This window comes from Bison bison, unplaced genomic scaffold, assembly GCF_000754665.1.
Source record: "Bison bison bison isolate TAMUID 2011002044 unplaced genomic scaffold, Bison_UMD1.0 scf7180017864239, whole genome shotgun sequence".
NCBI classification, from domain to species: Eukaryota; Metazoa; Chordata; class Mammalia; order Artiodactyla; family Bovidae; genus Bison; species Bison bison.
This window is the reverse complement of record NW_011494811.1, coordinates 4,312,915-4,335,868: the sequence shown is the minus strand read 5'-3', so window position 1 is coordinate 4,335,868 and position 22,954 is coordinate 4,312,915. Positions and strand designations below refer to the sequence as shown.

General features: G+C 37.9%; 1 protein-coding gene across 2 annotated transcripts; it reads left to right on the top strand.

The window, feature by feature from the left end:
- The first annotated feature begins 11 nt into the window (after nt 1-11).
- On the top strand, nt 12-22,954 carry EIF2S1 (eukaryotic translation initiation factor 2, subunit 1 alpha, 35kDa). 2 transcript variants are annotated; one of them, XM_010846732.1, is made up of 9 exons: nt 28-83; nt 265-503; nt 4,795-5,036; nt 10,448-10,527; nt 12,161-12,312; nt 16,301-16,407; nt 18,033-18,130; nt 18,898-19,041; nt 19,968-22,954. In XM_010846732.1, the coding sequence occupies exons 3-9, from the start codon at nt 4,796-4,798 to the stop codon at nt 20,091-20,093; spliced, it is 948 nt and encodes a 315-aa protein (XP_010845034.1). In that variant the 5' UTR covers nt 28-83; nt 265-503; nt 4,795; the 3' UTR covers nt 20,094-22,954. The 2 variants fall into 2 exon arrangements, with proteins under 2 accessions (XP_010845035.1, XP_010845034.1); XM_010846733.1 differs by lacking the exon at nt 265-503 and having other exon boundaries at nt 12-83.

Below are 22,954 nucleotides of genomic sequence, written 5' to 3'. Positions count from 1 at the left end.
ATTTCCGGGTCGCCTTCTAGCCCCTCCCCTTCCACCTCCCAGGCTGTTGCGCTCGGTTCTGCACGCGCCAAGCGAAAGAACAGGTAAGAGTATGCTCCTTCTCTTCCTCCAGTTTTCATCTTTGGTCACAGCGCCACCTCCTGATTGACTGAAGGTTCCAGCGAGGATTTATGCTTTAGGGACAAGGAATCAGTTTTCCCTTTTACCTGCGCCTTGACGATTACTTAGAGAAAGCTAAAGATAACGAGAAAACGTACTTTTCAGGTCCTCCTAAGGTCCATATTATTTGTCCTCGGAGGACCTGGACTCTATGGTCAGTGACGAAGAAAGGTCCCTCTCCCTTGGGCGCTTGCGTGCTGCGAGCTGGTTCCGCATGCGCAGTGTGGTCAAGCGAAGCGCACGCTGAGGAGAGTCGGCGGCTGCTGAGGGCTGATCGAACCTGATCTCTCCGACAGAGGAGCGTGGCGTGGGACCTTGTTGTGGGATTCACACACATACCTCAGGTGACTAGTCTCCCTGATCTGTTTCTCCAGGAATTCACTTTGATTGTGTCTAGGGACGTGGGTGGTCGGTAGAGTGTAGGCCCCGGGGCTAACACCCCCTCCTTTTCCCGTCCCCGCGCGGGAAGTGTCTGGACATGACTGCCGCCACCCGCCGGCTGCGTGTCGGCTCCCCGTGTAGCAGAGGTGTCGTGGTACTGACGGAGGAATCTCGCGAAGGCAAGTGGGCCAAGTGATGGGACAGCTTCGTCAACATGGTGATAGTGGGGGGTGTCTTGAGGTGGGACGGCCTGGGGAGAACGCCGTGACACCCCGCCCCAGGACGCTGAGCACTTTGCTGTCTCTAGGCCTGAGAATTCCATCCTTTTTTCTTTTCCCTTCTTCTTCCGCCCCGGCAAATACTACCTCTCAATGGTGACCAGACAGGACACTTCAAGGAACCTGTGGATTGGGCCACGATTTTGACAAGAGTTGAGTTAAAAAAAAAAGATCCAAGAAGAGTTTGTTAACCTGACCACTAATATTAAAAAATCGAAGCTCTTGTTACCCTGTCGCTGGAGTTGGGCGTTTCTGTAGAATGAGTCAGTCCTTAAGACGAAACTAAAAGATACTACTGAAGAGTTTATTATTCTACGTATCATTTTGCCGTATTTTCAGCACCGATGAGAATAGACTTGTAGAATTAAGCGCTGTGGTCTTACGGTTAAGCAGAACTGAAAAACACAAGATACGGAAATTTTAGGTCCGTTTTATTAACTACCCCAGACTTAGTCTACTTTAATTTTCATTAAACAAGAAACATTGTTTCTTGGGGAAAAGGTGTAGCAAAGAAGTCTTGGTTTTTCTTCCTGTTGAAGTTGTTACTCAAGGGGGAAAAAAAATCTTGTAACTCCGTGTCTTTCAGCAGTTTGGAATTACATAAAGCTTTAGTGCCTGTTCTTAGTTGATCGGATGCCAAATGAGTTTCTGGTTCTCAAAAGATCTCAGGAAGATGCGCAGTTTTAGAGATTGTTGCTTCCTTTTTCAACTACAGTGAAATAATTGAAAAGCTTTGTTTGTTTAGCACTTCTGTACTAAAGGCGAGCATTCAGAGAGCATAACTGAGAAGTGTTAGAGCCGAATTAGTATTGCCACAGGAGTTGCCTCTGTCACATCATGCTTTGCTTTGGAAGGGAGTGTGGACTTCCTGTATCCACGATGGCGACTGGAGCACGCAGTGATTTAAGTACTCCTGCCTACCATTTGACCAGGCAAAATTACTGACGGTGCAGGGTGTTTGAAATTAGCTTGGAGCTCAGTTGTATTTTGAAAGATTCTTTTCTGGAGAACACATACTGTATTGTAGTACTCTGACATATTGAGGCTTTGTGGGTTAAACTCTGAATTTAGTGTCATATGACCTGGTTTTAGCTCCTGTTGTACTTAGTAAGCATTTGTCTTTGAGGAAATCATTTAGTATTTATTTTAATAATAAAAATAATTGTTTAATGAATTAAGTTGCAAAATGGAAATGATATTTCCTTTGCCTTTTAATATCTTACATTTGTATAGCATTACACTTTCCAACTCTTTTCACCTGTATATTATTTCATTTGATGTCCTCCACAAACCTGTGAAGTACATGGCACACATTAGAAGCTACAGTTAATGGGAATACATCAGTATTCCTAAGCCACAGTTAGTATGTAGGAGAGCAAAGTCGTAGATTATTTTTTGTGCTTATCTACTATCTTTCACTGTGAATGACATAGCACCAGCAGTATTCCTTTATTTACATTATGTTTTGCAAAGAGATGTGCGCCTTCTGAAGCAGTGGCATTCATATCACTCTTCAGAATTCTTTTACACTATTGCCTGTGTTCTTTTACAATCAATTTAGGTCTTGCTTCTCCAAACTTATCGGCTTTACTATTTGAAGAAACTTGGTGCTTGTTAAATCTCTTGAAATGTTTCACACCTTTCCATGATGTTCATTTTTATACCCAGTATGAAACATTTTTAGCTCTCAAATTTTAGTGCTTTACCTACAGATATTTGAGAACAGTTGTCCAAGAGAAAAAAAAAGCCCTGTTTAAAAATGAACCAACCAGCTCAGCTCTTTTCTTGGTGGGTAATTCTGACCATTGTATGTCTACTTCCCTTTATTTGCTAAATCCCTATTTTGTCAAGCTTCAAAGAGAAATATTTCTCTACCACTGTTATATACAGTTTATTTTTTATTAAATAGGATAGGTTAATAATAAAAATTTTATGTGTGTGAGTCTGACAACTTGTTGTGTCAGACACAGTTGTGTCTGACACTTGGCGACCCCACGGACTGTAGCCTGCCAGGCTCCTCTGTCCATGGAATTTTCCAGGCAAGGATACTAGAGTGGGTTGCCATTCCCTTCTCCAGGGGATAATCCCGATCCATGGATTGAACCTGGTTTTCCTGCATTGCAGGCAGATTCTTTACCATCTGAGCCACCAGGGAAGCCCCGATATTAATACTAAAATTTATTATGTTCTAGCACTGAATGTGTACACTGATAGTGCTTTTTGTTTAAGGTATTTCTAATTGTCATGTATTTACCAATAATGTTGAGAGAAAATACAGCCTAATGAATAAGACACAAACTATGGATTCAAACGTTACAGGTTCAAATTCACTTGTTAACAGTATATGACAGAACAAGATGCTTAACCCATGCTTCATATTTTTCATCTATAAAATGGGGAAGACTATAAGGAAAGTGGTACTTCAGGAAGATAGGCAGTGGCCGGATTATATAGGACCCTGTGGGGAGCAGAAAAATGTATAAGTCAGTGGGTAAGCCACTAGGAAGATATATGTGGGTGCAGTTAGCAGTTCTGAAACTGCCCTGCAGCAGAACCCTGGGGTTCTATGAGCTGGATGTAGGTGTTTTATCTTTGAGACAGGTAATGTGGCCCTGTTACCCAATTAATAAGAAAAAAAGGTAAGTTAGTACATAAATTTTCACAAATTTTTCATAGGACTTGGGATCTTATTATTGCCTATATTCTGAGCTTTAACAATAGTAAATTAGTTAAGGTTACCAGAAAAACATGAAAATTACCAACAAAGATTAATTTGAGAGCTTCCTTTTAAAAATATATTTCTATTCATGGAATGATTTTAGGCTTGTGGGTCATAAAAGGAGCCGTGTTTAAAGTAGGTTGGGTGGATCAAAAGGAATAGTTCTAAATATATTTAGTGTGTGGAGATTAAGAGAAACTTGAACTTTATAGTAGTGGGGATATCTACTAAAGGATTCTCGGGGTTGAGTATACCTGTTCAACAAGAGAGAAGATTATTTGGAAGTAATGGGAAAAGTGGAAGCTAAAAATTATAGTAGTTGTGAATTCATGTTTAAGAGGAAAAAAATTCAGAAGGATACGTTTTAGTTAAATGTAGTATGTTTTGTGATTAATCTTTAGTTTTTGTTGTGACATGTATAATTCTGCCTAAAATAAGTGATAGAGTTGTGTGTGTCAACAGCAGAGAATGAGATGGTTGGATGGCATCTCCGACTCAATGGATGTGAGTTTGAGCAAACTCCAGGAGATGGTGAAGGACAGGGAAGCCTGGCACGCTGCAGTTCATGGGGTTGCAGAGCCGGACATGACTTGGTGACTGAACAACAAATGATAGAGTATATCATTTGATGTGTGGTTAGGGTTAAGATTTAATTTGTTGGAAAACTCTTCCCTTTATATGGTGGTAATCAGTCTTAGCCGACTTGGAGGAAGAGTGGCTTTAGTTTTGCTGATAGGTTTATAACAGTAGGTTTCCCTTGTGGCTCAGCTGGTAAAGAACCCACCTGCAATGTGGGAGACCTGGATTTGATCCCTGGGTTGGGAGGATCCCCTGGAGAAGGGAAAGGCTACCCACTCCAGTATTCTGGCCTGGAGAATTCCACAGATTGTATAGTCCATGGGGTCACAAAGAGTCGGACACGACTGAGTGACTTTCACTTTCACTTATAACAGTAGTGATGCTTCCTCTCATTTGTTATTAAGTATTAAAATAATATTTTACTCTTTATAAATGATCATTATTTTTTATGATTCCTTTGAAACTAAATGTAGAGAATCATGCAAGTCTTAGAAAAATGTGGAGCAAAATAAAAATTCAGGCTTGGTTCCCAAACATTCATCTGTTTTCTAGCACCATTTAAGAAGTTTAAAGAGATGAGAAGACTAAAAACTTCTTCCAGTGGCAAGACGTGAAAAATTGATATTTTAATGTTGACCTTAACTGAACACTGACTTGATTCTTTTGTTTAAATTGCAGAATGCCGGGTCTAAGTTGTAGATTTTATCAACACAAATTTCCTGAGGTGGAAGATGTAGTGATGGTGAATGTAAGGTCCATTGCTGAAATGGGCGCTTATGTCAGCTTGCTGGAATACAACAACATCGAAGGCATGATTCTTCTGAGTGAGTTGTCAAGAAGGCGTATCCGTTCTATAAACAAACTCATCCGAATTGGCAGGAATGAATGTGTGGTTGTTATTAGAGTGGACAAAGAAAAAGGTAAATGAGAAGAATATTTAATTTTTATTTTAATCATTTATATGTACTTATTAAATATAAATGTAATAATAAATATTTTTTGTTAAATAATTTATATCTGAAATTTTTCTGAGTTAAACTTATTTTAAAATATATTTTTTGTGCATTGCCTGCTGCAGTAAAAAAACAAAATGCCTCTTTTTGTACTTAAACTCTTTTACATACAGTTGTTAGAGAAGGATGCCAATTAACCATCTAAACAAAACCTTTTAAGTTAATAGTGGTTAATTAGTTTATCCAGAACTAGCTTTTGTAAAAGTAAATGAATTTTAGGAATATTTTATGTCTTTAAAAAAGACACATCTAGAACTGAATACTGTCTGTCTCTCTGGTAATCAGAATGTCTGTGACCCCCAGATCCTATGGTCCTTCCGGATCTTTCAGGCAGAGGTGAATAGGTATTCCATTTATTTACTGTGCTGTTTATTCAGAGTGTGTGTGTGTGTGTGTGTGTGTGTGTGTGTATGCACGAGTGTGTGCATGTGTACACTGTGCTGAGTCGCGACTCTTTGGGTGCCCCTTCTTTGGACCCCATGTAAGTCTTCACCTTTGTGAACACAGTTTCTAAGTACATTGTAGGATACCAATGAGTAGGTTTTGTCTTCAGTTAATATAGTTAAGATCATTGGTTTCAGCTGTCTCTCTAATTTGTCAGGTGTTCGTTTCAGTCACGTAGTTACCATCATACTTAAAAGACTAGTCAGTCACCCTGACTGAACTTGTCTTTCTGAATCTCCTCAGCCATCTAGTTAATTGATACTTTTGCAAACGAATGATTTTATACGTAACTGACTTTTTTTCTGATTATAATCTTAGATAATAAACTTTGGAGACAGCTTGTATTACCTCTTAAAAGATGCTACCATTAGCACATTGATTATTCTGAATGTTTTGATATGACTTGTAGCACTCTCCCTAGCCCCCATTTATTAAACTACTTGAAGACTGAGATTATTCCGTTTAATATTGTGTTTAATCACTGCCCTAGTAGGACCTCAGCTGGTGTCTTAGCTTATATTGCTTTCCTATTACATGAAATAGATAACACAAAACGGAATCAAATATATTTTCAACTGCAGTCAGAAAAAGTGAAAGGGTATACTTGTGTAAGTACAGTAGCTAGATGTAAAAATGTATTGTCATAACAACATTGTACAGTGTAAGTTAAAAACATGAAACAACAATCTAAATTGTGGTTAAATAAATCATGACACAGCCAGGCAAAGCAATTTTCTACAGAATGAAATCTGAATATTCTGATATGAAAAGATCTCCATGATAAGAAAAAAGCAAAGTGCAGAAGATCCTATAGAGGAGATCCATTTCTGATACTAGAATTTTAAGTCCTGTTGGATAAGCCATTCAACATAACTGCTGTCAACCCTAAGCAAGTATCTAAATGGGTGGTAAATTTTATCCAAAGACAATGGGAGCAACCAAAAGCAGGCTGAAACTGAAGGCAAGTTAACACTGGGAAGACAGGAACTGCACTGGATAAGGTTTACAGCTTTTTGACTGAGTGCCATGATATACCAAGCAGGGCAGTGAAGATTCTAAAGGAAAACCCTCAGTCTTAATGACTTTGAGAGCCAGAGATAAGAGTTCTGGACAGCCACAACAATTGGAAAGTAGTGATAGGGATTAGAGAAAGAGACACAGAGAGAGCCCCTAAGTTTATATATAAAAATTCTGCTCAAATCTCTAGCTGACTTCTGAACTACTTGTAGAGGTTACACTGCAAGCAGCCCTACAGGATAAAAATCTAAACAAATTTTGTTTGCTTTCCATCTGAGGAGACAGCTCTGTATAGTTTTGAATTCAGACAAGTTAACTGCTAAAACAAATTGAGTATCCTTGGGAGTTCCCTGGCAGTACAGTGGTTAAGACTTTGTACCTTTGCTGCCAGAGGTGGTGGTTCAGTCCCTGATTGGGGAACTCAGATCCCACAAGCCATGCAGAGTGAACAACAACAACAACAAAATCAGTATCCTTAAGAGGAACCTAAAGGAATTCAGAGCTCTGCCACATATCTTTTTTAATGTCCAGAATACAATTCAGAATTACTAAATATTTGAATGAACAGGAAAATATGACCCATTTGAAAAAGATAATCAGTGGAGACTAACCTAGAGATGACCCTGATGTTGCAATTAGCAGATAAGCATTTTAAATAATATGTTTTAACTGCTCAAGGATATCAGGAAAATGTACTCGTAGTGAGTGAGCAGAAATCTTAGTGGAGAAATTAGAAACTCACATAAAGAACTAAATACAATTTCTAGAAATGAAATTTTTTTTAGTATCTAAAAAATTCAATGCATAGGCTAACATCAGATAAAAGATAACAGAAGGCTTGAAATTTGAAGGTAGTTCATTTAAAAAGAACCAATCTGAAGAACTGAGAGGAAAAAAAGAGCAACCTATTAACAATCAAAAGCTTTATTCCAAAAGAAGAGAAGAGAAAGAAAAAAGCAGAAAATACATTTGAAGAAACCATGGCCAGAAGTTTCCATAATTGCTGGGAGAAAAAATGTTTACAAATTAGAGAAGCTCAGCAAACCTGAAGCAGAATAAATACCAAGACCACATCTAGGAATACCAAACTATTGAAAAATAAAATCTTCAAAATAGCCAAGGAAAATGATGTTATTTATAGGGGAACAGTAATACAAATTACAGTGGCATTCTTTTATTGGAAATAATGAAGGTCAGAGCATTGAATGACATCTGTAAAACACTGAAAGAAAACTATCAAACCAGAATTCTGTTTCTAAAGAAAATATTCAGCAATAAAAATCAAATGAAGACATTATCAGGTAAATAGAAACTAGGGGAATTTCTTACAAGACAGAACTGCATTATAAGAGATGGTAAAGGAAGTAGTTTAGCCTGAAAGATATTAGGTTGATGCAAAAGCATGGTTTCAGACCCTGAATTTTTAATCATTATAACTAGGCTCAAACACATCTTTATTAAGCAAAATAGGAACCATTACAATCAATACATTTTTGCAAAAGAGAAATAAGTTGGTTGGTTCCTGTAGCAAAAAAATCCATGCTTCAGGATTTGACAAACTCTTGGAAAGCATTTTCTGCCTCCTGCTGGTTGTCAACTGCAAAAAGTTGTCAAGGTCTTGAAGAATGGGTAGCCAGTTGGCAAAGGTCAGGTGAATATGACAGATGAGGCAAAACTTCGTAGCCCAATTCATTCAACTTTGGAAGCTTTGGTTGTGCAAACGTGTGGTCAGGCATTGCTGCAGAGAAGAATTGGGCCCTTTCTGTTGAACAGTGCCAGCTGCAGGGATGCAGCTTTCGGTGCAACTCATAGATTTGCTGAGCATACTTCTTAGATGTAATGGTTTCACTGGGATTCAGAAGGCTGTAGTGGATCAGACTGGCAGCAGACCACCAGACAGTGATGATGAGTTTTGGTGCAAGTTTGACTTTTTTAAGAAATGCTTTGGAGCTTCTCGGTCCAACCACTGAGCTGGTCGTTGCTGGTTGTTGTATAAAATCTACTTTTTGCCACACAACAAAATCCAACTGAGAAATGGTTCGTTGTAGTTGTGTAGAATAAAAGAAGATGACACTTCAAAACGATTATTTTTTTGATTTGCGGTGAGTTCTTGAGGCACCCACTTACTGAGCTTTTTCGCCTTTCCAATTTGCTTCAAATGCCAAATAATCGTAGAATGGTCGACATTGAGTTCTTCAGCAACTTCTCGTGTAATTTTGAGAGGATCAGCTTCCGTGATACTCTCCGTTGTTCTCAACTTCCGATGGCCAGCCACTGCACTTCTCATCTTCAAGGCACTCGTCTCCTTTGCAAAACTTCTGAACCACCACTGCACTGTACGTTCATTAGCAGTTTCTGGGCCAAATGCGTTGTTGATGTTGCAGCTTGTTTCCTGTGCTTTACGACCCATTTTGAACTCAAATAAGAAAATCACTCAGATTTGTTTTTTGTCTAATATCATTTCCATAGACTATTTCCATAGTCTAAAATACATAAATACATATGAAATAAACAGCAAGTAATAATTCATTAGCAAAAAACATAAAGCAATAATTGCACATTAAAATAATGTATAACAGCCACATTTAAGAATGTATTCCAGCAAATTTCTACAGTGCAAAACTGCAATTACTTTTGCAACCTAATATGTGGGTAAAGGTGAAAGACCATTTTCTCTTTAATTCTTTTTTTTTTTTTTTTTTATTGAGGTAGAGTTGATTTACAGTGTTGTGTCAGTTTCAGGTGTACAGCAAAGTGAATTAGTTATACATACACATGTATCCAGTCTTTTTTAGATTCTTTTCCCGGGTAAGCCATTATAGAGCTTTGAGTATAGTTATATGTAGTAGTGTATATATGTCAGTCCTGGTCTTCCAGTTTATCTCCCCATCTTATCCCCTGATAGCCATGACTAATACTCCACTGTGTGTATGTACCACATCTTTATGCATTCCTCCACTGTTGGGCATTTAGGTTGATTTCATGTCCTGGCTGTTGTAAATAGTGTTCCAGTGAACTTTGGAACATTTAATTCTTTAAAATACATTTAACTTCTTGTCTCATTTTGTGCCCATGGGACTTTCATTTATGAAGGTGACTGGTGACATGGAGTGGCCATGCCATTGAAAGAAGATTTTTATTACTAAAGTTTCCCAGGAAATGGGGACCCAGCATGCTGTGCAAAGCCAGATGAGGAAGCACCAGTTTTGATCAGGAGGCAGGAAGAGCAAGGGGAAACCTTAGGCCAGAGCCTGTATTGAGGTTTCCATGAGAAAGGCAAGGCAGGTTGTTGTAAACAGTTTACACTTGGCTCATCTGAATAGTATGGGCAGTGCCTGGTGCACGGGCACTGTCTCTCGTTGTCTGGTATCTGGCCCTACGTCGGTTTAGGGCATGGGGGAGTATTGGCCTGATGTGTGGAACTTTGATGAGATGGCTGGGGACGTGGGCTCTGCGTTGGCTGATTTCCATGTGAAAGGCTCCCATTGAGCCCTTGGCTAGTGCTGGGCAGCAGAGGCTTCCCTGGTCAGCCAGGCCACAAATGTCAGAACATCAAGAATACAGAAAACATGATACAGTTGATCCTCTGATGCTTAATAGACATGGTTTTACCTCTCATATGGATAATTAAAATTATTAGTTCCCTCCACCAAGATAACATTACATGATGACAAAAATTTACTTTAAAACATAATACTTGTTCATAATACATGTACTTCTTATGCAGTTTTTTTTATTGATACAATTTAAGTAGGAAATAAGTGTAGGTATGCCAACCCAGCAATATGGTTGTGAAAATTGTCAATGATTTGTTGATACCTGGACAGAGATAATGTTTTCAAATTTTTCTCATATAGGATATATTGATTTGTCAAAAAGAAGAGTTTCACCAGAGGAAGCAATCAAATGTGAAGATAAATTTACCAAATCCAAAACTGTAAGTTGATTATTTAGTCAAATTAGTCCACTGTTAAATGTGTTTAATAAATAATCTACATGGCATGTTGCTGGCAGAAACAAAAACCTAGATTTTCTGTATCTGTATTTCCATTTTCAGTTCTGTGCTTCATAGGAAAATAATTTGAACACTCCATTTTGAAAGAGTGTGACTTTAGTGAGACAACATCAGTTGTCTCATGATGTTACTACGTTAAAGCACTGAAGTCTAATAATGTTCTCAGATCAGTACCAGACCATTAGTGTTTTTAAGCTCTTTTATGTTAACTATGAGTGAGTTTAGCTGATTTGGCTGTCATAACATGTAAGTTTTGACTTTCAACTCTTCTGGGGTAAGGATCACAGAAACAACCAGCTTTTTTTTCTTATTTTTGCTGTTATTTGTTACTTATCCACAATAAGCACTAATAAGGCAGGAATTGTCATTTCTTCATTCTCATCTTCCTGTATTTTTCTGTTCTTTGGTCCTATTCAGATTTTCCTTTATTCCCTAGATCTTCAGTTCTTATTGGGAGTTTCCATTTGCTTCTCTTTTCTTTATCCTTCTTTTGTGTCTTTCGTTCTCTTCTGCCCTGTATGTTTTTATCTTCAAGGTAAAATGCCAAGAACACTGTTTAAATGAAGAGAAGGTTTTTTAAATCTTGCTTAAGCCTGGTAAAAGAGTAAAAATACAAAAGCTATGAGACCATTACCCAAATCTTTCAAGTCCCACCAAGTCCAAATTGGAGAAGCACGTCTCTAGGAAATTTCCATTTTGTTTGTTCCCCTAGGCTGTTGTAAAATATTGTAAAATAAGTACGTGAGTAGATCTTATTGGGATGATGTTAGAATGAAATAGCCAATGATATTACCTTCCCTGGGTCAGTTTTTGTGTGTAATTAACATGAAACCTTTCTTAATACACTTTCTCTTCTTTGAGGCCTTTTATTTTTAGGAGATTAGAAAAAAAAATTGGCAGCAGTGAGTAGGAGATGGGTAGGATTGAAGGATAATTGTTAAAAGATAACAGAGCAAAAGAATTACTAAAATCTCCATCCTGGTTGTATGCTCTCATGTTGGGGGGTGTGTGTGTGTGTGTGTTTTGTGTCTGACTCTGCAACCCCATGGACTACAGCCCACCAGGCTCCTTTGTCCATGGAGTTTTCCAGGCAAGAATACTGGAGCAGATTGCCATTTCCACATCCAGAGAATCTTCCCAGTCCAGGGATCGAGCCCCCATCTCTCGTGGAATAGTAGTCCTAATGTCTTACATTTGATCCATGTAAGAACTCTCTACAATAAAAAGGAGAGATACTGGTATCTCCCTTTTCTAAATGAGGAAACATATTCAGAGAGGTTGGTTTGTCCCAGAATTGACTTGCTCTGGATCTTAGGCTATAAATGCTACACTGTTTGTGTGTGTTCACCCACTTGAGTTCATTGTTATGGAAAAGGAAATAATTATGGGAAAAAAAGTTTTCATATGGTAATCTTTTGTTGTTAAGGAGTTATTCTAATCAAAGTAACCAAAGGTTTGTTTTTACATGCTGTCTTCTGAAATGTAAAAATATCTTCTTAAAAAAAATGTATATCTCTTATCTTTGAATTGTTGTGCTCTTCATTTTTTTTTCTAGGTTTACAGCATTCTTCGTCATGTTGCTGAGGTCTTAGAATATACCAAGGATGAGCAGCTGGAAAGCCTATTCCAGAGGACTGCCTGGGTCTTCGATGACAAGTACAAGAGACCCGGATATGGTGCCTATGATGCATTTAAGCACGCAGTCTCGTAAGAACTCCTCCTTAGCTCTGCTTTTCCCTTGGTATTACAGCTGCTAGGCCTAGCACACAGGTTGAGAGCCTAACATTTAGTAACACAACATCCATGTAGTAAGTCCTTGTCAAATTTAGATTAAAATATTTCAGTATAAAAGGCCCATGATATGGGCCAGTCCTCTAAAGCTAAGCCTGTGTGATTTGGTGTACCATAGTTGGGTAGTTCTTTAAACCATCCTGACGCTATTGCCTTAAATCTTTTCCTCTCCAAGTTTTGTGATTGTCCTCAGTGACTTCAGGGCCAGCATAGACATTTCATTTAAACTGTAATCTCTTGTTTTCTTTACCTCAGTTGCTTAGACCTTCAGCCCACGCCATGTTAGCCAGTTTCCCATATGACCTCACCCTGGGTCTTACTGTCACCAGGATTTGCTCCTCCAAAATCTTTAATTCACACACTCTGTTCTTTTACCACAGCCTCCTGTCCTTCCAGCTGCCACATTGTCCTACTCTGTTGTCTTAATTCTTACATCAGGCTCTGATTCCAGACCCTTTCTTTCCTCCCTGTCTGTTCACCTTTTCTTGCCTTCTCTTTCTTACTCAGCGTAGACCCATGGTCCATCATTTCAATAACTTTCTTGCCAATATCATGAGCTTTGCCCTGTTTTTCCTTCTGTTACATCCAGCCTTGGAGCGATGTTCCTGCCTTCTCTGCACTTACAGAATGCTGGGTGCTGCTAGGAACAACCACAGTCTTACAGGTTGGTGCCACGCGTATTCATGGTCTCCAACCTCAGCTGGGCCTTAACTGCTGCCCCACACCCTCTTTGCTCTGGATCACTTCTTCCTCCCATTCTTAGATTGGCTGTTTCAGAACTTCTCCACACTTCCCCAGATACCCACTCTATCCCTCTTCCCTCCCTCTCACCTGCTGCGCTCACTGCCTGAAAAAGAAGCCATTGCACAGGATCACCTCCGTTCCCTTCCACCATCTCATCCAACTTACCTCTTGCCCACCTGTCATTACCTCCTGTGCTCTTGTCACACTGGAATTGGGGTCCTTCCTGCTCTCAAACTAATCTTATCCCTGTGCCCAGCTATTCCTGAGAAATATCATCTCCATCTGTTATTCCCTCCCTCGAGTCTTCAGCCTTTTTCTTTATTGATTTTGCTTTATCAACATAAAAACATGCTCAGATTTTTCCCATTTATACTAAAAAACAGACTTTTCAACCGGCCCTCTACTTTTCTCCTGTAGGAAGCACTGTGTCCTCTCCTTTTAATAGTCAGACTTCTTAAGTTCTCTGTACTTACTGTCTCTACTTCTGCACCTCCCACTCCTAGATGTTAATACTTCATGAGCAGCCTCACCACTGCATCGTTACTTGCCAACTCGTGTCCTGCCATGGGAGATTAGTCTCTTCAGCCCTCAGAATGGCCAAGTGGGACTTTGAACTGTTAGAGCCTCCATCATGCCTACTCACCTGAGGCTCCAGATCCCTTCCACCTTACCCCCTCCCCTCATGTGACTTAATTTTTTTTTATGTCAAATTGTGGGAAAGGTGAGAAGAGTAATAATTATGACAGCAAACATATATGTCATCCTCACAAGCACCTGTGGTGTGAGTGCTATTATTCCTGTCTTATAGATGAGGGAATTGAGGCAGAGGTTAAATTGTCCAAGTTCACACAGCTACCAAATGGTAGAGCCAGGATTCAAACACAAGCATTCTAGGTCCATCCAGAGTTTATGCTGTTGGGCATCAAGCACTGCTTTATATTTCTGTCCTCCCTGCCTTTAGTCTTGGGCTCCTCAGTCAGTACATCTCTCACCTCGGTTTGCTGTCATCATTGGCCCTGCTTACAGCTTCTGCCTCCTGCACCTTCTCCATTACTGCTCTGCATTAAAATTCTTAACAAATTAACATTCATCCTAGTGAATTAATCTTCATTTATCACCGTTAAAGTTCTTCTCTTTCATCAGCCATGTTGCAACTGTCCAGATTTAACTCAATCATAATTCGATGCCACATGTGCTTCTTTTTTTTTTTCCCTTTTAGTTAAAATTTCTGAGATAGTTGGAAACAATATTTTTTGCCTCCAAAGATATTTTGGTCACTCAACAATGGTAACCACTGTTGTGAAATTATGTGTACGTCATTATCATTTATGGTATTGATACATGTAAATGTGTGAATAGATTATTAAAAGTCCATACAGAATCTTTTTTATGTTTTAAAATGTTTAAACAAAAAAACAAAATTTATTTTATCATTGTGACAGGTTTTCAGTACTTTATATTTTTACTTGTGATGCTGTTACTGTAAATTTCAGTAATCTATCAGTTACTGTAAATTTCATAAATCTATCAATTTCTCCAAATTGATACATGTATGCCTACTTCATATTCATTTCTATATGGTATTTACTTGTGAGAACATGCCCCCTTTTTTGTTCCTCTATTAAAAAATGTTTAGGTAATCCTCCCCTGTTTTTCAAATAGTGCTATGTGAATACATGTACATGTCTCTGTGTACACATTTGGAAATTTCTTAGATACCTTAGAATAGAATTGTTGAGTCATGGGACTGATTATAGGCACCTTTAAATTTACTTAGTTTTGTTAAAGTTTCTCCAAATTGGTTCTATAGTTTATAGTCCTTTTAGCAATTATATGAGTGTTTCTATTTCTCTTCATCAACATTTGATATACATCTCAGATTTTTCTTTTCTTTTTGCAAAGCAGATTGATGTCCAATAGTGTCTTACTTGGGTTTGCGTTTTGCTGGTTGTTGGTGGAAGTTGACCACTTTTCATACGTTAATTGACCATTTGTCTTCTGTGAAACATCTGTTCATCTCATTTTCTTTTCTTTCTGTTGGTTTGTCTTTCAGTATCAGTATATCAGAATTTTCTTAAAATAGTCTTGTTAAAATCCTACCATTCTTTTAGTCATTATTTCTTTTTTTCCATTTTTTAATTTGTTCAACAAACATGCCAGTGAACAAGACTGGTCCCTGTTTGTGGCACTTAAAAGGGTCAGATGAAATGCCACCTCATTCATGAAGCCCTTCCTGACCCCACTGATACCTTCCTCACCTCACCCCAGAAGTGCAAAAATGCACTTCTATTTTTTTTTTTTTTAATTTTTTTCCATGTTTTTGTTCTTTTCGAGCTCCTTGAAGCAAGGACTGTTAATTACAGGGATATGCTTAATTATAGTGGGATGTGAGGTATATAAGCGGAATTCATTTTACTGCACTTCGCAAGTACTGCATTTTTTACAGATTGAAGGTTTGTGGCATCCCTGCATCAAGCAAATCTGTTGGTGCCAGTTTTCCAACAGCCTTTGCTCACTTCATGTCTCTGTGTCACATTTTGAGAATTCTTGCAATATTTCAAACTTTTTCAATATTTTGTTGTGATCTGTGATCCCTCGATGTTACTATTGCAAGAAGATTACATCTCCCTGAAGACTCAGATGATGGTTACCATTTTTTAGAAATGAAGTATTTTTAACAGAAAACAACAGTATGGCATAGGCGTAACTTTTGTACGCACTGAGAAGCCAAACGTGTGACTCACTTTATTCCTAAACGTGCTTTATTGTAGTCTAGAACCGAACCCACAATATCTTCAAGTTATGCCTGTATAGGAAACATTAAATTGCTTGCTTTAGTCAGATCTCTAAAATTTTCCTTTTAATAATGATCATTTGGGTGTTTTCTTTTTGTCATACAAGCCTAAGCACTTCAGTTGCATTAGCTCATTTAATTCTGCAGTCCAGTGAGATACACAGTTTTTATTCCTGTTTTACAAATTTGGAAACAGATCTAGAAAGGCCCCCAAGCACAAAGCTATTAAATTGTGAAGCTAAGATTTGAACTCTTAATTCTGACACTAAACGCTGTGCTCTTAAACATTATTCTGTTATATTATGTTTGGTGTCCTAATTATCAGTAAAGTAACCTTGACATTTTGTTGTGTGTGTTTTCTTTCAGAGACCCATCTATTTTGGATAGCTTAGATTTGAATGAAGATGAACGTGAAGTACTCATTAACAATATTAATAGGCGTTTGACCCCCCAGGCTGTCAAAATTCGAGCAGGTAAATGATTTTTTAAATGCTGTTTAAAATATTTTGCATGTACCAGAAAAGCTATTAAATAATGACCCTCACCAAAGAATATGTTGCTACATCAACATCTACCTGTTTCTAAATGTTTATTTTTCACAGCAAGAAAAGCTAAAGAAATTAAGTAATTTTTGCTTCTACTGAGTTATCATAAAATGCATATATATTGACACAAGTAAATGAGCTCAGCTAACCTTAAGTTGGCCCTTTTTTTGGGTGGAGTGATTATTTTGTTTTAGTGCATGCTTTAAAATTCTGACAGTACAGTAATATCCTCCCATGCCTCTGGATTAACCACTGTTAATTTGGGATCTATTCTTTCAGACATTTTTTTCTATACCTATGCTGTATAGGAATGTGTGCTATTTATGTTCAGATATAAGTTTTTATGTTTTCGTAAGAATGGGATCATAGTGTGCACCATTTTCTCCAACTAGCTATTTCTATTTGGTGTCCTATGGCTGCCCTTCCCTGTAGAACTTGAGGATCATTCTCATTTTGAATGTTAGGTAATATTGCATAGAATAATAAACCTTGATATCAGCCAGTCTCCTCTTGATGAATGTTCAGGTTGGGCTAGTCTTTTTTACTGTAGTTGACCCTTAAACAATGTATAAGAGGGTTGCCCACCCTCTGCACACTCGAAAATTCATATATAACCTCGTCAGTCCTGTGTGTCTGATTCTGTATCTGAGAATCAACTACCGTGGTTCATGTAGTATTCTAGTGTTTACGTTTGAAAAAAATCAACATGTTAAGGAGACCATGCAGTTCAAGGCTGTATTGTTAAGGGTCAACTAACTACATTACAAAAAACACTGCGTTTTAACACCTTTATACACATAGACTTACCCATTTATACAGGTGTTCTGTAAGGCAAATTCTTAAAAGTAGGATTGCTGGGTCAGAGTATGCCATTATTCTAGACAATTTGTAGTTACATTATTTTGGTTTTTTATAATTTTATTTATTTGGGGGGCTTTGCTGGGTCTTTGTTGCTGTGCAGGCTTTTCTCTAGTTGCCGTGTACGGACTTCTCATTGTGGTGGCTTCTCTTGTTGCAGGGCAAAGGCTCTAGGGTGCTTGGGCTTCAGTGGTTGCAGCTCCTGAGCACAGGCTCAGATGGCACATCAGTCTAGTTGCTCCATGGCATCCTAGATCTGGGATCGAACCCAGCTCCTGCATTGGCAGGCAGATCCTTGACCAGAGTTACCAGGGAAGCCCCTGTGGTTATTATTTCATTCAGATTTCATCACACTCCTCCTAACCATTTCACAAATAAGGAACTGAAGCACAGAGGGGTTGGAATTATGATTTCAACCCAAATATAGCCCAAATTCAAGATGTTTGTTAAATTTCTCTTTTTTATGGTTTCATCATTCAGGGTCTTGATGTTGGTGAGAAGATATGATATCACTGCATGTTCAGATATTTTTAAATATGAAAGTTAACAGCTGGGGTTGATTTCTAGTTGAAAGGGTAATGAAAGCTTTCATAAGTATTTGAGTACTAATGTATTTGTCATATCTCTGATTTCTTTTTAAACTTAAAAAAAATTTGCATATTTTGAAGTAAGCTTTTGAATTTTTATAATTTTAGATATTGAAGTGGCTTGTTATGGTTATGAAGGCATCGATGCCGTAAAAGAAGCTCTGAGAGCGGGTTTGAATTGTTCTACAGAAACCATGCCCATCAAAGTGAGTAGCCTGTTTTCTCCCTCCCTACTGAAATATCCACTTAATCCAAGTTAAATCCAGATTTTTTAATGGTCATATTTCATATCAAGTGTTACTAAAAGTGCTTCTTGATACTTCTAGGGAATGTTTAAAATTATGTGTAGGCTTTTGTTGTAGCTACTGCTACTGTCACTATGGATAGAGATTCCTATTGGTATTTAGTGCCAAAGAACCAGCTATGCTAAACCTCCTTTACAGTAAGTAGCCACAGTGCCCATTATGCTCATAGAATCTTGAAAAGGACAATATATTCTCTTATATTCACACACAGTTTTAAGGAGGTTTGGCCTGACTCTTTGATTAGCAATAAAATTAACTGGATGGCTGTTAATCAGAATCACTTAGAAGAATTTCTTCCATCAGTTTAGTTTAGAACCAAATAGGAATCTTTTTTGTTTATTTTAGAGACAGATTATCCAAGCCCAGAGACGGGGGAGCCTGGTGGGCTGCCATCTATGGGGTCGCACAGAGTCGGACACGACTGAAGCGACTTAGCAGCAGCAGCAGCAGCAGACTGCTTCTACTACTGGGTTACATCATAGTATCAGTTAGCTTCAATTAGCTTCTGCTACATTAACAAACTACCTCAAATTGCTGTGCTGCAGAATTGGGAGTAAATTTTGGGATGATTTGTTTTTAAAGCAGCAGATTAGCAAAACGATTTTCAAACATCCTAATTGTTATGTGGTCTGTAGGTACATTCATAATTGAATTTTTGTCTTCCTTAGATTAATCTAATAGCTCCTCCTCGGTATGTAATGACTACAACCACCCTGGAGAGAACAGAAGGCCTCTCTGTCCTCAATCAAGCTATGGCTGTTATAAAAGAAAAAATTGAGGAAAAGAGGGGTGTCTTCAATGTTCAAATGGAGGTGAGGTCAATACTGGGATTTTTTGCCTTGTCATTAAAGTTTTAAAGACGTTTCAATCATGTAACTGGTTTGTCTTCTAAAATATCTGATCAGTGACTTATAAAACATGAGATAGGTTTAAAACTACAAGTCCTCTAAGTATAAAATAGTCATTGACTCAATTTCCTAAAAGGGTTTTAAAAGTAAATAAGAACTATCATGGGGTGGTTATTCAAGACTGTGGTCACTGATCCCCCAAAATGAAAAAAATAAAGACAATGAAAATAACTGAAAAAAGAAAGCAGTGATTGATTATTGTCAGAATTTAGAACGGAGAAGGCAATGGCACCCCACTCCAGTACTCTTGCCTGGAAAATCCCATGGATGGAGGAGCCTGGTAGGCTGTAGTCCATGGGGTCACTAAGAGTCAGACACGACTGAGCGACTTCATTTCACTTTTCACTTTCATGAATTGGAGAAGGCAATGGCAACCCACTCCAGTGTTCTTGCCTTGAGAATCCCAGGGACGGGGGAGCCTGGTGGGCTGCCGTCTATGGGGTCGCACAGAGTTGGACACGACTGAAGCGACTTAGCAGCAGCAGCAGCAGAATTTAGAATGCTTGAAGTTTGATTTCAGAATGAGGAACTACAATAGTGTCCTATGTTTTTCTCATCTCAACAACAACAAAACCAAATTTTCATATGTAATTTTCAAAATAAATTTCTTCTGTGGAAGAAATTTTGAAGCCAGAAGATGTATTTTTATAGGTCATCTTTTTGTGTGTTTGAAAGATACAGCCAATATATATTTTCAGTTTTATTATCTCATGGAATTTATTGGTAGTATTTCAGCGCTCAGAATAAAATACCAGGCAGTAATAGTATTGAAACTGAATTTGTGTGTGTTTAACTACATTCACATTGAAATTGTGCCTCTGCTTCCACAGCCCAAAGTGGTCACAGATACAGATGAGACCGAACTTGCAAGGCAGCTGGAGAGGCTTGAGAGAGAAAATGCAGAAGTGGATGGAGATGATGATGCAGAAGAAATGGAAGCCAAAGCTGAAGATTAACTTTGTGGGAAACAGAGTCCAGTTTAAGGAACACAAAGCAGCCTTCGTGGCTGTAAACCCTAGACTTAAAAGTTTTCCAGTATTGAAAACTTCAAAGCTGAATATTTTTTATTTTAAGTATTTAAATGTTCCAACAGACCAAAACATGAAATGCCCTCCTAAATGTTAGCTGTTTTCATACAGTAGCTCCAACACCTTGAGCGTTTTTTAAGGGAGTGGCCTGATTTCACTAGAGACAGATCTTCAAGACGAGACATAAATTGGGCTTATGATTTCCATTTCTGATATCTCCAGATTGGCACCCCTTTGTAGATTAGTGCCTCCATGAGATTTACCAGAGGCACTCAAAGCGAATAGTTCCAACCTTTCTATATAAAATGTATCAAGCAAACATTAAATAAATTTCTGGGATATTTAACCATAGGTTTCTTCCTTATTATCACCAGTTAAAAGCATTATGATTCCTAAGAATTTCATTTTATTTGAAATGTAGTAATTTAAAGGCAGGTGACCAGAAGATAAGTATAGCAGATCCTTTCAAAAGGAAGGTTTACAGAGACTTTGCCAGTGGTCAGGACTCCATGCTTTAACAGCTGAGGGCCTGGGTTTGATCCCTGGTTAGGGAGCTGAGATCCCGTGAGCCGTGTGCTGTGTGCCAGGCACCCTCTCCCCCCACCCACCCCTCCTTTAATAAAGAGGATTTAGAGAGCATTTTAATTAGTGAAAGTTTACTCCTAGGGGAAAAAAGCCTTAAAATGTAACTAAAGAATTACATTAGTTGAGTGCCTTTTACCTATTTGAGACTGATGACAACATGTGGTCAGAAGGAGAATTTATCACACCGGTCCTTGTTGGTGTACTAAGCTGCTTGTCCTGAGTTTGTAATTCAAGTTGGTAATGGGTGGGGGGTTGTTTTTGTTTTTGTTTTTTAACTTTAGTTTTCTGGGGTTTTTGTTTTTTAAGAAAAAAAATGCTGCTTTGTAAATTTAGTTATTTTGAGTATCATTGCCCAACTTTTAATTTTTTTTTCCAGTAAAATATTTGCTAGGTGCCACCTTAGAGTTTCACTTCTCTTCCTAACAGGTTAGGGGTCTGTTTGAACACAATTAACAATCGTTTTTCAAAATGTTTCCATCATTTTTTTTCTTTAAGAACTGATTGTTTTAAAGATAAATAATATATACAAAGGCAAATAAACTTCATAGATAACATGTGGTTTGCAGTTACAGCTACAGTGGCCAAGGTGTAGCAAGTCTTGAGTTAACTTTAGTTTACTTCATAAATTTAATCTCTTAGGATACTTGAGGTACTAGATAAATTAATTTTACTAATTATTCCCAAGAATAGCTATTTAAATACTTATAAGATTAAATCTAACCCACCTTATTCAATCCAGGACTAGACTTAACTCACTGTTAAAAGGACTGGAAAATAGAAGAGTGTGTTGGTGAGACATTTAAGCTATTTGTGAAGGTTTGTCCCTTTGTTTAATTTAGCAGCCTCTACTAGCTCTTTAGATCCAGGTCTAACAATATAACTGTTTTCATGAGGGAACCATGACTGCTAGCTTGCATGCCATACTGGGAATATTTAGAGGAGAATCTGGATGTATTCAAATCAGCACATAATTTTCACTTCAGTTTTTTTCTGAGGAGTAAAGCTCACAGCATCACGAATGTTATCAAACTATATAACAGGTGCTGCTTAAATGTTTGTTGTAAGCAGAGGAATTGAATTTTCACTTTGTTCACTGGATTTTTTAATACTTCAAAAGCCATAACTGTTGAGAAATACTGGTGATATCCGTGGTGAGCGGTTTATATCCTATGCAGGCCTTTTGTTCAGTTCCACAACAATTCTGCAAATTTATGACCCTTGCCAGAGAAAAAGATCAATACCTCAGTGATGATGGAGAGAACTAAGTAAACTCCCTGCTGACCTAAAAGTATCACTTGCAAATATGAGAACAAGATCACACCCAGTTCTAAAAACTTGAAAGGATTGACAAAAGATCAGTGAACAGTTTACCCAAATTTTGAATCTCTCCGCGTAAAGACTCACTAGAAATTGACAGTTTCATCTACTCCCAGTTCTGTCTTTGAGGTCAAGTGGTTATCAACTCATAACTGAAAATTAACAATAGTTTGAGTCTCATTTAGGTATTAGTTGAAAATTTTAAATGGCCGGAAAAATACAAATATCCAAATGATCTTTCATGTTTTCTAGTAAAACAAGACAAGCCAGTACTTGAGGATAATGCTTAAAAACTTAGTGGAAACCCACAGACGGCCTTGCTTGACCTAGTTAACTTCCACAGTAAAAGCAATTTAAATGATTAGGAATTTTAAAAATTCAAGTGCTAGTACCCTTGGCAAGAACTGTCCCATGATTTGCCTCAAAGTAATAGTCAACTACTTTTCAACTCATGATACTGATACCTACCGTACAGAGTGGGGTGTAATTGTGCCAATTTACAATCAAGAAGCCATCAAACCAAATGCAGCTTAATTCAGATAAAAACCTACATTGATAGCAAAAAGCAATAAGAAAAAACTGAGGACACAGACCTTGGTGAGATGCCAAATGGAAAATGGTGCTTTAAAAGGCAGTCTCTTACAATGTAAGGAATAAAGTAAAACCTCATTAGCTTGGAATTCCTGATCTGAATGATCAGGTATTCTAGACAAGATCAAGAAAAGATAGTTCAAACTATTGAATGAACTTTTACTTAAGCACTTTGGAGGTGTTCACGCCCCTTAAATGTAAGTTACATATCTATTCATTGAAGGAAGTCTAAGCAGTTGTACTGGCAGATTACTGTATTAAGCTTGAAAGTAATAAAAATGTTTTTAAAGACACTG

Excerpts from the sequence above, each read along its gene's own strand:
- EIF2S1 (XM_010846733.1), top strand. The coding sequence starts at position 4,796 with ATGCCGGGTCTAAGTTGTAGATTTTATCAACACAAATTTCCTGAGGTG. Across the intron at positions 5,037-10,447 it reads TAGAGTGGACAAAGAAAAAG|GATATATTGATTTGTCAAAA; the intron begins GTAAATGAGAAG and ends TTTCTCATATAG. Across the intron at positions 18,131-18,897 it reads CAGAAACCATGCCCATCAAA|ATTAATCTAATAGCTCCTCC; the intron begins GTGAGTAGCCTG and ends TGTCTTCCTTAG.